The sequence below is a fragment of the Mya arenaria genome, chromosome 2 (assembly GCF_026914265.1).
Source record: "Mya arenaria isolate MELC-2E11 chromosome 2, ASM2691426v1".
Taxonomy (NCBI): Eukaryota; Metazoa; Mollusca; class Bivalvia; order Myida; family Myidae; genus Mya; species Mya arenaria.
The window spans coordinates 15,884,741-15,902,843 of NC_069123.1; the positions used below are offsets into that span (position 1 = coordinate 15,884,741).

Consider the following 18,103-nt stretch of genomic DNA (forward strand, 5'->3'; position numbering starts at 1 on the left):
AAGGTTTAAGAAAAATGCATAAAACATTAAAATTTGAACTTAAATATATAAATCTGCGATCTGATTTTTGTCAGCCGTCTTATATAACTGGTTTCCATGGATTTTCGCAAAAAATGGCTCGTTCCAAGACAAAAAATACAAAGGTTGTAAAACGGTTCAATCTGTGAGAGTGCAGCTTTAAATGAAAAATTCCAATACAATAACATGTAAAAATGCCATCTCCTTAACAGTTACAGGTGCAGTGTCAGGTCAATCATGCAGCAGTTCCTCCAAGTAACTGGACAAGATCTCGAGGGCCAACATACACTGCGAAAGGGCCAAATTTACCCGCACAGATATTTCACCCGGCGCCCCCCGTCCACCCTTAACACGTCCAAGTTGAATAAGTTTATTTTTTACTAAAAAATAGAAGATTTTGTTTTTAATAAAATACGCCAAAACCGCACCATTTCGGACTGGGTGCACCCTCCCACTACCCCCTTCAACATTTTAAACCAAATAAATTTTGTTCGGAGAAAAAGGCCAGTGAACAGCTTACGCCCCTAAGTTACGTCCCCTCTTACATCAACTCCTGGATCCGCCCCTAAGTTACGTCCCCTCTTACATCACCTCCTAGATCCGCCCCTAAGTTACGTCCCCTCTTACATCAACTCCTGGCACCGCCCCTAAGTTACGTCCCCTCTTACATCAAATTCTTGATCCGCCCCTGAGATACTCTCCACAAGATTTTAATTGAAGAGATGCAACACGTGATTAAGTATTTCTTATTTAACTCACTGTTTGAACAATTATGAAACTAGGCTAAACAAATATGTAAGAAAGCAGTTTATACATGGTGTCAGAGAAACTGGAAAACATATGATTGATTAGAAAAAATCTGAAATCTTGTTGAAGTTTATTTAATATAAGCTCCGTTTAACTACTTTTGCATGTCAACTGTTGGTACTTGATTAAAAATAAAAACACGTCACGTTTCGATAGAATTTGCAATATTTGCCCATTATGAATCAAGCAATATGAATATCACTGAAGTAAGTTAATGGGTTTAATATCATACCGTTGTGTATTTGAACTCAATGATTTATTCGTGCTTATATCACCAGAGATACAAAAAAATATGATAAACATTATAATTCCATGTCCGACATGTATCGAGTACATCACCAAGGTCCAGTTACATGTTCAAATTACCTGAGAGCTTCCATACAAGATACAGTTAGATTAGAACTGTCGACCTTTAAATATTAAAATAAAGCTTTGTTTTGTCTATTTGAAGCGATTATGCTACTAAGTTTACACCAGCAAATCCATACAATAACTTAACTATTCTTCACCCAATTCATAATCGTAATTCCTTTCTTTAAATGTAAATTCTTTTATCGGCTTAGCAGTTATGAATAAAGATATTTTGAACCACCGGTCCCTGTGAGTTCGAGCCAACGGGGTTCCACTGTACTTTATTAGGCCACACCAAATTAATGTTTAGTTCCTCGGATTTTTGCCAAAAAAAATTGGAGCGAGCGAGCGAAAAAAATATATATATTTTTTTTTTGTCAGTTTTCATAAAAACCGACAACGGGGTTCGACTGTACTTTATTACAATTAAATCTTGAACTGTTTGGTACCTAAACCATTAATAGCTCAGCGGACGTTAACACTTTTCGAATTTGCTTGTTATATTCAATTTTCTGCTCTATGGATGCAATATTATTTAATACATTTTCAGAGTGGACCATTTTCAACCAGGCATTTCTGGTACTGGGCCTTTCTAACCAGGCACCTGCCATATTTCAATGTTAGTGATGCAAAATGGAGTCATAAAGTATATAATAAAGAACATTTTTTGTTCAAAGGTTTATTACAGGAAGTGTATAATATTGTTAATAATAATAACAGCAATGGATTGTAACAATATAATATTCTAATACTGCAGTGGTAATGAAGCCAAACATCTACGTCACAACAAGAAGCATGCACACTGTGTTAAGTTGGGCCCAAGAGTACGGATTATATTCAAAAAGCAATTTTGTAAAAAAAAATGTAAATGCAACAAAAACAGCACTGATGTACATATATATTTGTGTAGAAAATGCTATAACATTGTATGTAAAGTGAACATTGCTGAATATAAATTCCTTTTTGTGTTAAGTTTGTGAACAAGTACTCCTAGAATACTTTGAAGTCAACTTTACTTAAATGCATGTCAACTGCATAATTTTCGGATATTTATAACGAATAAGAAAAAAGAAACAAGATTTATCCACACATTCATAACTGAACTCCGATCATTAACAACAATATATTCTAAACAAATACAATAAAAGCATTAACAATCATATATAGTTCAAGCATTTCAATATGAGCAAAACGTATAGTTCTACATAAATAATTAAAATATCTAGTTTTCTACTAATTAGCTAAGTTAATACTGATTGTTTCAGACTACAGTTGGGTTTCCATCACATTTGCAGGCTATTGCACCATTCCCAAAAGCAGTTTTATTGAAGGGGAACATGAGAAAGGCAGTGTCTTCATTCTCTGAAATGCAAGAATAAAATATCTATTTAAGTGAACACGAACGGTTATACAGAATTAATACATGTTAAGTAGTCTACATGGTCAATAGTCTAGATGGTCAATAATCGGAACTTCGTGGTCAGTAGTCTACATAGTCAATAGTCAGGACTTCGTGGTCAATAGTCTAAATGGTCAATAGTCAGAACTTCGTGGTCAATAGTTTAAATGGTCAATAGTCAGAACTTCGTGCTCAAGAGTCTTAATTGTCAATAGTCAGAACTTCGTGGTCAAGAGTCTTAATGGTCAATAATCAGAACTTCGTTGCCAACGGTATAAATGGTCAATAGTAAAAACTTTATGGTCAACAAAGTGCCTGGCCAATAGTCAGAACTTCGTGGCCAATAGTCTACATGGTCAGTAGTCATACTTAGTGGTCAATAGTCTACATGGTCAATAGTCATACTTAGTGGTCAATAGTCTACATGGTCAATAGTCAGAACTTTTTGGTCGATAGTCTACATGATCAATAGTCAAAATTTCGTGGTCGATAGTCTACATGGTCAATAGTCTACATGGTCAATAGTCTACATGGTCAATAGTCATTTTTAGTGGTCAATAGTCTACATGGTCAATAGTCAGAACTTTTTGGCCAATAGTCTACATGATCAATAGTCATAACTTCGTGGTCGATAGTCTTCATGGTCAATAGTCAAACTTCGTGGTCAATAGTCTACATTGTCAATAGTCAGATTTCCGTTGTCATTAGTTTACATGGTAAATAGTCAGAAATTCATGGTCAAAAGTATACATGGTCAATAGTCAAAACTTCATGGTCAATAGTCATAACTTCGTGGTCGATAGTCTACATGGTCAATAGTCATAACTTCGTGGTCGATAGTCTACATGGTCAATAGTCATAACTTCGTGGTCGATAGTCTACATGGTCAATAGTCAAACTTCGTGGTCAATAGTCTACATTGTCAATAGTCAGATTTCCGTTGTCATTAGTTTACAAGGTAAATAGTCAGAAATTCATGGTCAAAAGTCTACATGGTCAATAGTCAAAACATCATGGTCAATAGCCTACATGGTCAATCGTCAGAACTTCGAGGTCAATAGTCTACATGGCCAATAGTCAGAACTACAAAATCAATAGCAGAAACTACAAGGTCAAAAGTCTAGATGATCAATAATCGGAACTTCTTGGTCGAAATTTTCATGGTCAATAGACAGAACTACATCATGAGCAATAGGTGAAACTACGCGCTCAATAGTTGGAGCTACAAGATCAATAGTAAAAACTACATGGTCAATAGACAGAACTACAGGGTAAATATACATGGTCAATAGTTGAGCTATATATAGATGGGAAATGTTGTTGAACCAACATGTCAGAGTCGAAGCTACGTGGTCAATTGTCGGTACACCTGTCACGATGTCGTAGTTGGGTCTCGGAATTGCTTCGCCAGTAGTCGGAAACACGTTGTCTCTATTCAGTAATTTATGATTACCGCTTACAGATAATGTACACCAAGATAAAAGTAGAACTTATCATATAAATTTAAAGTAAAATAGTACAATAAGAAACACAAGCACATTCGGAGCTCCTCGGCCATTTTTATCGAAAACAACCTCGGATGTATGCCGGTACGTCAGTTGAAGTAGTTCGTAAATGCTTGAATTATATCATTACTTAAATGTAGTGTTTTTGAGTTGTATTAATTGATCTAAGTTTAAATTGATGTGTATTATTGAAAACACAATTAAAATTCCCATGAGTTAAGTCATCAAGTTTAACTGCTAAATAATATATTACTTAGCGATCTACTTGCAGCGTACTTAAACGTACCGCTTTTTGAGTATGTTAACCGTCCAAATACATCCGAGGTTGTTTTCGATAAAAAATGGCCGAGGAGTTCCGAATGACACCAGCAATGACAAAGTGCTGTCAAGTGCGTATTGTATACATACATTAATCTTTGCGTAGATAGCTCTTGGTCCTTTGACCTGGTCCTGGGTCCGTGGTCACTGTTGATGATGTACTCTCTTGTCCATCTACAGTGTAGAAAGTATAAGCATTTAGGTGATTAAAATCAGTCTATACAAGTGCACGATGGCGATATTTGACTTAGAAAACTATTTAAAAAACATCGCGGTATGTAGTAATTGGATGAACGTTTAGACATAATGACTCTCCAAGCTGCCCATGCGATAGAATGTGCGAAGGACTGGGTTGTACCGGCCAATGTCAGACCACAACAAATACGGTTTGAAGGAATGCTGAATGCCAAATCATTTTGTAAACTTATTAGAGTATGCAAGTCTTACCAGCTTTGTATGCGTTGTTATTCCTTCCGCCGATGGCCGTCCTGCTGCGCGGCTGGTAGACGTTCATCATGAGGGCGGCGTCCGTGCCCGGCTCAACGCGATCGTTCGGACCGGGGTACCTGAAGGGGGAAGGGTATCGATAGATATATGCAGAGTCGGTATGCGATATTGCAGTGACAATGTGTAATGAATCATTGTTAATATTTTGCAATACGGATTCCATTGTGCACGGAACCACCGGCTGGGTAACTCTGTGCCTGTAACATTGACCTTTCTTTTTCTCTTATAAACAGAATATTAACCCCATTTCCATGTATATATAGACAATGCGGCATTTTGTTACGTTTGAAAAAAAGACTTCTGCTAACCGTGATTGCTATCAGGGGCGTATCTAGAATTTGACGTTAGAGGGGCGTAACTTAGGGGCGTAACCGTTTGATATGCACCCCTCCCTCACTCAGAACCGAAACACATTTGGTTGAAAGTGTAGGCAGGGATGTCTGTGGTACCCCCTCAATAAAATTTTGACAATTTGTAGTCCGAAAAGGTGAATTTTAGCCGTATAATTACTCTTTTTTCTCCCCCCCCCCCCGGAACCGCTAGTGGCTTTACACAATAGGTACAAACAAAACGTTCAAAGAAGCATTAATTAGCTACCGCATGAATATATTTTACACGAACTTTTTGTATGGTGTGGCTCAGGATAATAAGGTTAGTAATACTTTTAAGTAATAGCAATCGACATAATGGTCATTTAATTCATGTTAAACGAGTAGTGAGATAACATAATAACGACTATAACATCAAATGCGTGATCGACGCCGTACCTACCACGCATTTTGGTACTGATGGGAATACCGGTCTTCAACGTCCTGTCTAAAATGCCCAAGCTGAAAAAGGAGACACATTGAGAAAATTGTCGGTAAAAGATGAGCTTTAGCAAGGCCTTATCATCTATGGCAAAATCAAATAGCCTACTAAATCAAAATGTATTATGTATGCACCCGTTTCTCATTCAATAGGCGTTCGGGTCGTGTAAGTAATTTCTTGTACAGCTTTCTTATACATAATTTGACGATACGAGCTGTGTAAGTCTGGAGTCCTGGAAGTCTGACCACCTACCATGATCTGACGATATGAGTTGGGTAAAGTCCAGTCCTGGAAGTCTGGGACGGACCAGCCAATCTCGCCGACACCAGCAGTGCGGGGACGGGGGAAGGGTGTGCTGGGGGCCGCCCGCCACAGGTAGTCCGTCTCGCTCGTGCCCTCCTCTGACATGGTACCGATACCTACGTACCGGTGCTCCGGCTCGACCGTCACGCGGTGATCACAGTTGCCATCCGGACCTGGTGGGCAGAAACAAACGTGTTAGAAGCGTACAAAAATGGGGGGGGGGGGGGTATTTGAAAATCTAGCGTTAGCATCAGTATGTAAAATATGGCTCTGTGATCTTCAGTTCATTGTACCTTGTCTTTGCAATTCCAATGCAAGTTCTGTCCAATCTATCCGAGTGCCATTTTGAGCCCTGGTGCCTTATTCATAATGCAAAAAAGTGAAATTTTCACAATTTGGGAAAACGTTTATTCCCAGTCACCTCTGCTTTTCACATATCTTGCTAGCTACGTTAAATTCGGCAGTGGTAATGTTCTTAGATACTAAATAGTTTAAATAAGTTTCTTTATTAATATGGCACAAGTAAAATAAAGTTTGAACTCGTTACGTTTGGTTAATGAATTACCCATGTGTACTCTACATTTTTTAATAATAAGATAATCGCCAGTCAATATCAATGGCGTATTTCAAGTTCCATAGAAAGGTTCAATATGAATTGCTTGACAGGTAACATTTGTCATTGAATGAAATTAAACTTTGAGCATTGATTAATCTAAAAGGACTTCTATTTTGAAAACATTGAGGTGAATGTCCTCATTTATATTAAAGGAAATACATTTGTGTGATACAAATTAGGAATCTTACATATGCTTTCTTTATTTACAAGATGAACTGTGGTGGTTCAGTTGGCAAACGCTCAAGACAGTATACATTAAAGATGCACTCTTACTCCGAATAAGATTTACCACAATTATTCCAAAAAGGATGAATAAATGCCGAAAACAATGGTACTTATGAAGGATACCGAGTTTAATTTGAAGGAAATGAGCATAAAACACGGTATTTCTACCTTATGAGATTATAGTAGATCACAGAAAATCTTTAATTATTCACCAATCATTTAATATTTTTGCGCTTTTTGCTATTAGATACTGGGTTATAATCTTGTTATCAGTAATTAATATTTGCCATAAATGCATTATATAGTTAATAGTTTTATCAGTCAAAATTGATGTTTGTTATACATGTGTACATGTATTGATTGTGAATAAGAGTCTCACTTTAATAAGACGGTAAATTCCCAATTATATAAAAAAAACATGTGTTTACTCATGAACAATTTGAGGATGATCTTTTACTTTCCATTAAAATAAACCAAACATTTATTTTAATCAATCGTCCTAAATATGCTTGCATTAAATTTGATATTGATATTGAAAAGCACTGCACACAATCTCCCCTGGTTATTTTAATCATATATCGAAAAATAAATGTAGATCATTGACTGTAAAATCTGTCTCTCGAGTGGAAATTATCAGCAATTTGGCAGCTGTCTAGACTTTGTATTGCCAAACCCTTGTATTAAGCTAATCTGCAAATGCTCGCAAGTTTCAATAGGGTTATCTTTAAACAACGTCCATAGCATTTTAATATTCTGTGAGAAACACAAATGCCACACAGATCTATATCCCTTTAAAAGCAATTGTGTTGATTTGTCATACAGTTTGGGCTGCACCATTTCAATAGTAAAGTAAATGTTATGTTTTCATTGTTGTGAAGTTAACTTAATTAATTTCTGTACTGTAAATGTATGATCTGTATGATCTGTTTATATTCTTAATCCACATTAATACTCCCATACATCACATGCAGTATATACTTCACAAACGAAATGAAATGAGAGTTAGAACTCGCGAGGAGAGGGACATGCATGCATGTTAAAAAAACAACAACAACAAAAAACAACAACAAGTGAGCAACAACAAAAGAACAAACACATTCTCAAAGACAAACAATAAATTTATTATATTTAATGTCCTGTATAATGAAAAAAAACGACAATACTGTATGAAGCCCAAGAAAGCATGCAAAAGCTGCCAACTCATGTACAAACGATACTGAGTACAAACTGAACTCACCTGTGTACAATACCCTCCCTCGCCAAGGTTCGTCTGTCCAAAGAATATTTGTAGGCTGACATGGCTCTGCTGATATTCCCGCATATCTGAGTGTTGGCTCATTGTCATAATTAGTCCCCATTATCTTTAATAACACTTGATACTATCTTGATTTATCGCTCCAATGATTTTTAGTTTCAGTTTGATGGTTGCGTCTAAGCTTAGCAACATGACGCCCACTTACCTAGTCGTTAAGTAAAATTGGTTACCGGTTTCGAATCTATGGATCAATATAACGCAGGGTACCACAGAGGAAGTTCGTTTGAAATCGAGGCTTGTCGAGAAGGTAAACAATCTGCTTTTTGGATTCTACGATCAAAAACCCTCAGAACAATTCGAAAAAAGGAATAATTCAGGTGAATTTTAGAGTAATCATTTAATCAACATTAAACATGATCGTACATAAAAGTTAAAAAGAAATATCTTCGCACACTTTTTTGTTAAGTGGATGTCAAATGTGGCTTTTGTCTTAGATTAGTGGGTGGGGAATGTTGGATTTTACCTTGTCTAAATTCCGACGAAAAAAACACATTGTCAACTCCTATGTTTTTTCTCAACTTTCTTTCGGTACTGGTTGGGTATCCCTATCCTCCCGAAAGTGTGATTTTTTTTTTTTTAAATCGAAAAATCCTCAATATTTGAAATGAATTTTCACATGTGAAAGTTAGGCTCCTGCCCAGATCTCTAATTTATTATGATATAATTGTTTATTGAACAAGGTGAATGAATCCTGTCATAGTTTAAAGCTACCCTCTCACAGATTTACCATTTTTACAATTATTATTTTTTCTTTGAAAGAGCAAATTTTTGCGTAAACATCTTCAAACCAATGTATATATTGTGGGTGAAAAACAGCCACCTTGTTAGCTCATTTGGTAGAGTGCATGGTCCAAATAATTGTATAAATTTACGTAGACAAATATTTTTTAGCATTTTTATATTGCTTACCCTTTATGCACAAATTGTTTTGTCACCATTTTGGGCCATTGAGATTCTGTGTTAAAGCATATATTATATATTATGTCCATTTTTCAATATTCGTTCCTTGCACAAAAAGTTAATGTGCCCTACTGCGTAAATACAGCATATACGCAAGAAAAATGTGATAAATCCTTAAATGATAAAATGTGTAAGGCTTGTAAATAAACATCTTAAACGTTTTATTTACATAACATGTACATACCTGAATACATTTGTAATGATTGGATACATTATATTGCACTATCATAAAACTAAAAAAAATTTGAAACAATACTTCAAGTGTATGGAGGCCCTCATTACAGTATTTATTGTTGCCTGAAGTTTCAATTTCATATTGTGGCGGATCCATGGTCTGTGCAAGATTTGATTCCCAGCTATGCCGCACCACTAAACAAATACTAATTGTCTTCCGGTGGGGATGTCAAATTGGGGTCCCATGTGACAGTGCTTTACACTGGTGCTTGTTAAAGAACCAGGATAGCTCTAACCAGGGTTACATTCTGTCGGTTCACTATGCTCTTAAACCAGAAAATGACTAACAAGCTGCAGCAATGAAATTTAGACTTTGTGTACATTTTGACAATGAATAAGATCTTGTGTGATCTGACCATGACCTTTTGTAGTTTTTTGGTGAACCATTTGATATTAAGACAATATTTAAAGTTTTACAAACATTATTTCCTTGGATTATAATTAATGAAATTACTTATTTATTGATAGCAGCATATCCCTATTTATATATCCCCAGCATAAACCTGAAATGCTTATTGAGATGATTTCACATTAAGAAAATTGACAACATTTTTTTGCCACAGATGTGGGGATGTTTCAGAGAGTAGCCACAGAACATTGTGAAATAATTCTGACAAGTTTGAGGGATTGGCCATGGTAACAGTGTCTGGTCAGCCATAGATCTAAGACTTATACATATAAATGTTTGTTTCATGATGGCATTGCATTAATCTGGTTTTTTTTTACCTTACAGGAAATATGGACACCGCTTACCTAAAACAAACCCTTGGTGACTCCCTATCAAGATGTCTGTCAGAGGTTTCTGAAAAAAGACCGAGAGATCCTATAGAATATATTTCTCAGTGGCTCTACAAATATGTTGAAAATCAAAACAACATTGCACAGGTATTAAAAATTTATTGTTATTAATTCTTATTCAAAATTATAAACATGACAGTCAAAACCTGTTGGCTAGATGTTCAAGGGACCGGCCAAAATACTTCGAGCCTTGCGAAATCGTGCCAAGCAGTAAAGCTTACAAAGAGTTAAACAGAATAGGTCCTTCAAATCCAGTTCGAGCCAAAGAGGAAATCTAGCCTAGCGATATCGAGCCAACAGGTTATGACTGTATTAATAATAGCTTTTTGTAATTACCAATTTATGGATTATTTAGTTCAGATGCTAGTACTATTTGCTTATTATAAAATCATAATGACATGGATCAGTGTAATTTCACTATATTATCTGTTGAGGGAAAATGTGTTAACCTATTCAACACTATATTTTAGTTAAAACTCATATCAGTATTTCATTTATTAGAAAAAAGCTGAAGCAGAGCAGCTTGAACAACAGAGGAAAGATCATGAGCGGGATCAGGTCCTGCGAGAAAAGAGACGGGAGGAGGCCAAGAGAATAGCTGAGAAGGAAGCAGAGAAGAAAAGGGTAATTTGGCTCATTTGAATAATACAATGAAAACTACAGGGACAAGCCTCGTTGTCCAACATTAACAAATAATCTCTGATAAGAGGCAAAACACAAGGGCCCAAAGAACAATGACCTAGAAACACAAACATAAACATGCCACATACAAAACCTTGCTCTGTGAATTTTGCACTGAAGTATATTGCGGACAATTGCTTTTATTGGAACAATGCAATATGTTTAGACTGTTAGTAATAGTTTATAAAGCAAGTTTTGAAAAAAGTGATAAAAATACCCTATTAATACTATAAGTAAACCCATCAAGGACTGTTAGTATAAGAATAACTTACTTAGCATGATTGTTTACTCAAATATTAGCTGATAATGAACCACTTGATTTTAAGCCAATAATGAACCACCCGATTGTTAGCTGATAATGAACCACTTGAAATGTTAGCTGAAAATGATCCACGCGAATATTAGCTGATAATGATCCACTCCAATGTAAGCTGATAATGAACCTCTTTAATGTTAGCCGATAATGAACAACCCAATTGAGAGCTGATAATGAACCACTTGAAATAAAAACTTATAATGAACCACTCGATTGTTAGCTGATAATGAACCACTTGAAATGTTAGCTGATAATGAACAACTTAAATGTAAGCTGATAATGAACCACCCGATTGTTAGCTGATAATGAACCACTTGAAATGTTAGTTGATAACGAACAACTTGAATGTAAGCCGATAATGAACAACCCGATTGTGAGCTGATACTGAACCACAAGATTGTTAGCTGATAATGAACCACTTGAAATGTTAGCTGATAATGAACAACTTGAAATATAAGCTGATAATGAACCAATTGAAATGTTAGCTGATAATGAAACACCCGATTGTTAGCTGATAATGAACCACTTGAATGTTAGCTGATAATGAACCATTCGAATGTTAGCTGATAATGATCCACTCCAATGTTAGCTGATAATGAACCACTTGAATGTTAACTGATAATGATCCACTCAAATGTTTGCTGACAGTGAACCACTGAAATGTTAGCTGATAGTGAACCACTGAAATGTTAGCTGATAGTGAACCACTGAAATGTTAGCTGATAATGAACCACTGAAATGTTAGCTGATAGTGAACCACTGAAATGTTAGCTGATAGTGAACCACTGAAATGTTAGCTGATAGTGAACCACTAAAATATTTGCTGATAGTGAACCACTGAAATGTTAGCTGATAGTGAACCACTGAAATGTTAGCTGATAGTGAACCACTGAATTGTTAACTGATAATGATCCACTCAAATGTAAGCTGATAATGGTCCACTTAAATGTTAGCTGATAATGAACCACTAGAATGTTAGCTGATAATGATTCACGGAAATGTTAGCTGATAATGAACCACTTAAATGTTAGCTGATAATGATCCACTTGAAAGTTAGCTGACAATGATTCACTCGCATGTTAGCTGAAAATGATAAATCAAATATTTGCTGATAATGAACCACTCTTGTTTCTGTTTTTTGGGTAGAAAGTGTTTCTAACAAACCGATATTTATTTCTTTAGTAAATGATGCTTTTATTATTTTGAGGCACTTTCCTGACCTTTCTTATACTTGTATAGTTAGAGGAAGAGCGTGCGAAGAAGGAGACAACATCGCCCACCAAGCTCCCAGTGGTGATGGAGGCACAGGAACCTTCAGAGGAAGCCAAGGCAGAGGCAGAAAGGGCTGCAGAACAGCAGGCAGCGGTAAGGGATTTACCTCCGTCAGACTGGGAATATTAGTTTGAGACCAGTCAAGGAACAGACTGCATTCTAAATAGTTATATACTGTCATTATTCTATTAGTCGCCCAGGCGTTTATTGGAATCATACTCAAGTTCAAGTAGGAGATTGGAGTTTATTAGAGACGATTGCTTTTATCTGATGGAAATCGGTCATCATTATAATATTTGGACGTAAAGACCAAAAAAGTGAAGTAAGACCGTATATAAAGGAGAAAATAAGGAAACTGGTTGTTTGAAAGCTATGCTTTTTTTCAAAAAATGGGGCTGGGCGTTTAAAGGAGGCAAAGCTTTTGCACGATTTTGTCCAAAAAATGGTTGTTTTCAGGCCTAAAACGTGGGGTAGGGCGGTTATAACAGGATGGGTGATTAATAGAATAATACTGGAACATGTTTTTTATTTTGCTTTATCCAAGTCATATCCCACTAACAAAAGAAGCAATAAATTTATTGATGTTTTTGGTAATTACCTTGTTACCAGTTTATTTACCATCTTTAAATGTTCATCAGAGCCCCATTGGAAATAAGCCCCAGGGCATTTATGGGCAATCCTTGGTCCAATACACATCTTACTCTTGTTCAAATGTTCCATAATACTTTTTAAACCATGTTTTTTCAATGAAGACAGTCCTGCTTCATTTTTACAAAACTGATATTATAAGTACACAATGTCTAGTCTGTTGGCATTTTATAGAGGTTTTCAATAACTATTTAAGTCTCTTCCTTTTGAACTCAGTCTTTGACGTCAGTCTTAGATCATAATCCATTTGTTAAATTGTTATAACTGATAATGACTGTTATTTTATCCCTTTTATCAGTTATTACTTGTAAACTATTTTTTTAAATGTAATTTGCAAATTTACCAGAGTAAACATAAATGAAATATCAATCAAACACAAATCAAATATCAATCGAACATCAATCAATATTGATTTATAGGATAGACACCTTTTTTCCAAAGAAATATGTTAAGCAGATTATGAGTGAACTTAAACATTTGATGGCAAAAATGTTTGATATAGACTTAAATATCCCTCCTAATATACATGTTGAACAGAATATGATACTGTCCGAACCACCTCTTACATTCAACTTAATTTCAAGGTTTTGATGATAATACTGCATTTATTTTCCTAAAGTCATACTGAAATAGTTGTATAAATAATGTCAATCTTGTTAATACGCATTTTTAACTCCTCGGACATTTTCCATTTAAAACAACTTCTGATGTATGCCAGTATATCAGTAGAAGTAGTTTGTAAAGTTTTGAATAAAAGTATTAATTAGTTGTAGTGTTTTAACATGAATTTGTGTATTCAAGCATAAATTGATTGCCAGTGAAGTGTATTATTGCATCAATGAATAAGATTTCCAAGAGTAAAGTCATTAAGTTTAACTGCTAAATTGAAATTACTACGAGATCTACTTTCCGCGTAGTTAAATGTAAATATTTCTGACATTGTAAACCGTCCATATACATTCAAGATTGTTTTCGATTGAAAATTGCTGAGGAGTTCCGAATGTGTAATTACGTTATAAATTTATTTGTTCTATTAGAATCTATGTTGTTTTCTTTGACATGGTAACCCTGACTTTAATACCCTCCATATTGTACTCTTTACAGTAGTGAGTGTAGTAAGTATGCGGCATGCACCATCTATTTAAAGTCAATGGGAGGACTGTTGGTAGCACAGGGATTTATGTATTATGAGTTCTAAAGAAATGTCCGCAATATACTTCAGTGCAAAATAGAAATTATTACATGAGTTAAAAGTCGATCAAAATGGAATTTATAAAAAAAATATTTTTAAATTGATAAAATGAAACTTGATAAATTTCGTATTGAATGACTATAAATATGATAATCTATTTAGGACATTAATATTATTTTGGTGATTTATTCTGCTGAATAAATGAAATGTAACTATAAAATGGGTAGGCCTAACAGCGCTTTTAATTTATGACCTCAATTAAGTGTTTTTACATTAGAATGGCGAACGTCGTTGTTCGGGCGGGCGGGCAGGTTGGGCGAGTGGCCGGGCGGCGTCAAACTCACCTATGAAACTGAATAACTTTAGTAAGGGTTGACATATCTTGACCAAACTTGGTCTATAGAAAGAGTTTATGGGTACCTTTCATGGGGTTGCGTTTGGGGTCCCTAGGGTCAAGGTCACTGTTACTAAAAATAGAAAAACGGTTGAAACTGAATAACTTCAGTTAGGGTTGACATATCTTGACTAAACTTGGTCTATAGGAAGAGTTAATGGATACCTTTCATGGGATTGCGTTTGAGGTCCCTAGATTCAAGGTCAAGGTCACTGTTACTAAAAATAGAAAAATGGTTGAAACTGAATAACTTAAGTTAGGGTTGACATATCCTGACACAACTTGGTATAATGGAAGAGTTTATGGATACCTTTCAATGGATTGCATTTGGGGTCCCTAGGTTCAAGGTCACTCAGTTACTAAAAATAGAAAAACACACAGGCTGAAGTTCTTCTGTCAATCATTAAAAACCTGGTTTCGTCGCATTGCGGCATTTCTTGTTTTAAGTTAAATTATCAAAAGTATATAATGACATTATTTCATGATGGCGATACCATTAATGATAAAAATAAATAATTATAATTATGGAAAGGGATTAGAAATATTTTTGCAAGTTTTTGAATGAAACAGAGTTGAATTTGATATTGATACTGGGGATTGGGCACATAAATGCTCAAAGGATATTTTACATTTTAAAGGTGTGAGTTTTAACCATATATTACTATACTTGTACTTGCATGATTGAACATCAGTTTAATGACATGTGTATTATTTGTACCCTATATAGCCTACATACATCAGTATTTTACAATATACTATTTGCAATGCTTTAAATGTTGTAACAAGAATCAAGCCAAGTTTTTTCATAGTCTCGGTTTGTCTGTGGCACAGTTGACCTTGGCATTAAAAAAAAAAAATCAATGTATTCTATTGAAACTTGGTACACATGTTGCCAAAGACAATATGTGCATGTATGACTGATTAAACTGTGGCTTTAATAATTGTGGAGATAAAAATTGCCCCTAATTTTACTGAAAAATCAACAGCAGCACTCTTGTTTATGGACTGTGGGGAAAGATTTTAAGAAGCTAATCTATAACAATCATTGAAATTAGACTTTTGGATGAACATGCCCGAATTCATATACTATAGCTTGGCATAATTTTTTTTAACAAGCCCTGCTTTATAAAATTCAGAATTTGAGCAAGCCCGGAAAACATTTTACCAGTGCAGGGCTTGCTGGTTTGTGTTAATTTTGACCACTGCTATAATCAAGCATATGGAATGACTATGTCAGTTTGTTACAAGTTTTTAGTAGTAGTCAAATAAATACTAAGTTATATTGTAGTCTCTTGTCATAGTAAATAAGTAAATGCTGGAATAGTTTATGTTTTGATATTAAAATAAATGAATGTTTAAATGATGAGTATAATAAACATTATACATAATATAAATGATAGAATGGACTGTACTGGTATACAATATTTTATTTCTATAATTATTCATCTATACTTCAGGAAGAGAAGGCAGCGGCGGGTGGAGAGGAGACAGAGGGGACCAAGCCGCCATCTGAGGAGCCCAAGCCGGAGGACCCACCCACACAGGAACCTGAAGGTCAGGAACCAGCCCCAGATGCTGGCCAGGAACCAGCCACAGAGCCGCCCGCAGAGGATGCCTCATAGTTACTTCCCCAGTTTGTGGACTCTCCTCCAACACCTGTGTCATTTATTTAATCTTTTGTCATTTAATTTTTTGTCATTTAAAATATGCGTTCTAAATTTATAACTCAATAAATATTGAAATGAAAAACTGTATATGAAAACTTTATTTAAGTAAATTATTTATGCTCCAATTTATAACTGAAATACATTTGTATTATAAGCCATCCATGTGATTGTGATTTTTGTTGTTTTTTTTCATTATAGTTTTATACATTATATATGTTTGCAAGATAACATACTTGACAATCAAAACTAGTTAAAACAGTATTCTTAGATTTATACAAAATGTAGATACCTCTTTTTACATGTTTTAGTCAATCAGCACTCAGTGTGGTTTTAATTGTTGGTGCTTATACAATCAGATTTTTTTTTTTCTTGCCATGAAATTCATTCTGGTCAAATTGTTAGGTAGGTTAATCTAGAGTAGACTAAATAATTGAATGTGCCATCACATTAAAGGCATCCAAGTCCAAGTATAAATGCTTTATAAAACCTTATAGAATAAACATTGGTTTTATACCTTTTGATAACAAAATCAGTGCTTATGTTAAAGAAAAGTTCAAAATTATACAAAAAATGAAAAAAATCTTAACTTGTTGTATGAGTGGAATTTGACAGATTATAAATTAGATTTTTGTATTTCTGGAATATTTCATACATTCCATTGCAAAGAAATCTTTTTTTGACATTTCTTTTAATTGGAGTTGGCTGCCTTTAAGGGATTTTACTACTAATAAAAAATCTTGAACTTAGACTAACCTGTTGATGATTAACCAAAAATGTTGTGTTATAAAAATAACTTAAAACTGCAGACACAAACTTTAAACCTTAACCATGCAAATTAATTTGAAATGTTTATTATAGGATGCAACTTTTATATTCAGTTAAGTTACTCCCTTTTTTGTTGAAAATTCCTCCTTTAGAATTACTACCGTTTATGTCATGTGAAATGTTTTTTATGGTTTTCTTGTTAGATGGTGATTAATGAAATGGTCAAATGAATAATTGGTCTAGTTGATTTTCTCTCGACATGGATATGTTTTACGTGAATATGTTAATTCTCTTTTCATTTGCGTATTACTCCACAGTAATCAAACATTTGTTGATTTTAAAATGATGATTATTGAATGAAAAATAAACTGTTGTGATTTATACATGCTTTATATATTTGTTTAAATTTATTCTTAGGATTAATTATTTAAGCTCACCTGAGCATAAAGTGCTCAAAATGAGCTATTGTGACTGATCAATGTCCGACGTCCCTCGTCCAGCGTCATCTTTTCAAAACACTATCAATTTCTTCCCTGAAACCTAATGGGCCAGTCCCATGAAATTTGGTATGCAATCCTCAGGTGGTCTTTAAGCAAAATTGTTCAAATAATGTCCTAGGGTTCATAAATGGTCAGCCCCTGGGGGCACACGTTTTTTTTTATCTATATACACTCAAACCCCGTTGGCTTGAACTCTAAGGGACTTGCGAAAATACCTCGAGCCTCGGGGAGTTCGAGCCAAAAGGAAATTTTAAATTTTTCAGAATTAAGAAATCGGTCCTTTAGATCCAGTTCGAGACGATGATGAAATCGAGCCAAGCGAGTTTGAGCCAACGGGGTTGGACTGTATATAGATGTACATATTTATAGATTATAAGTATCTTCCATGGCCGAGAGTGTAAGATAGGTTCATTCCGACCCGAGCGTAGGGTGTTTTGCGGAAACGAGGTTTACCGAGTTTCCGCAAAACACCCTGCGCGAGGGTCGGGATGAACCTATCTTA

General features: G+C 35.0%; 2 protein-coding genes across 3 annotated transcripts; one reads left to right on the forward strand and one right to left on the reverse strand.

The window, feature by feature from the left end:
• Positions 1-1,857: 1,857 nt before the first annotated feature.
• Positions 1,858-8,326, reverse strand: LOC128245916 (uncharacterized protein C4orf45 homolog). Its single transcript, XM_052964140.1, has 6 exons — positions 8,097-8,326; positions 5,968-6,191; positions 5,677-5,735; positions 4,846-4,964; positions 4,489-4,572; positions 1,858-2,538 (listed from the first exon to the last, which is right to left on the reverse strand). The coding sequence occupies exons 1-5, from the start codon at positions 8,215-8,217 to the stop codon at positions 4,490-4,492; spliced, it is 606 nt and encodes a 201-aa protein (XP_052820100.1). The 5' UTR covers positions 8,218-8,326; the 3' UTR covers positions 1,858-2,538; position 4,489.
• Positions 8,255-17,482, forward strand: LOC128245899 (uncharacterized). 2 transcript variants are annotated; one of them, XM_052964121.1, is made up of 5 exons: positions 8,255-8,421; positions 10,102-10,253; positions 10,668-10,790; positions 12,403-12,528; positions 16,127-17,482. In XM_052964121.1, the coding sequence occupies exons 1-5, from the start codon at positions 8,358-8,360 to the stop codon at positions 16,289-16,291; spliced, it is 630 nt and encodes a 209-aa protein (XP_052820081.1). In that variant the 5' UTR covers positions 8,255-8,357; the 3' UTR covers positions 16,292-17,482. The 2 variants fall into 2 exon arrangements, with proteins under 2 accessions (XP_052820081.1, XP_052820089.1); XM_052964129.1 differs by having other exon boundaries at positions 8,398-8,491.
• Positions 17,483-18,103: the final 621 nt, after the last annotated feature.

Bases quoted from the DNA above. Each gene is read 5' to 3' on its own strand.
- LOC128245899 (XM_052964121.1), top strand. From the start codon at position 8,358: ATGGATCAATATAACGCAGGGTACCACAGAGGAAGTTCGTTTGAAATC. The intron at 10,254-10,667 runs GTATTAAAAATT...TTCATTTATTAG, and splicing joins ATCAAAACAACATTGCACAG to AAAAAAGCTGAAGCAGAGCA. The intron at 10,791-12,402 runs GTAATTTGGCTC...ATACTTGTATAG, and splicing joins AGGAAGCAGAGAAGAAAAGG to TTAGAGGAAGAGCGTGCGAA.
- LOC128245916 (XM_052964140.1), bottom strand. From the start codon at position 8,217: ATGGGGACTAATTATGACAATGAGCCAACACTCAGATATGCGGGAATA. The intron at 5,736-5,967 runs GTAGGTGGTCAG...CTCCTTTTTCAG, and splicing joins ACTCATATCGTCAGATCATG to CTTGGGCATTTTAGACAGGA. The intron at 4,965-5,676 runs GTAGGTACGGCG...TTCCCCCTTCAG, and splicing joins CATCAGTACCAAAATGCGTG to GTACCCCGGTCCGAACGATC.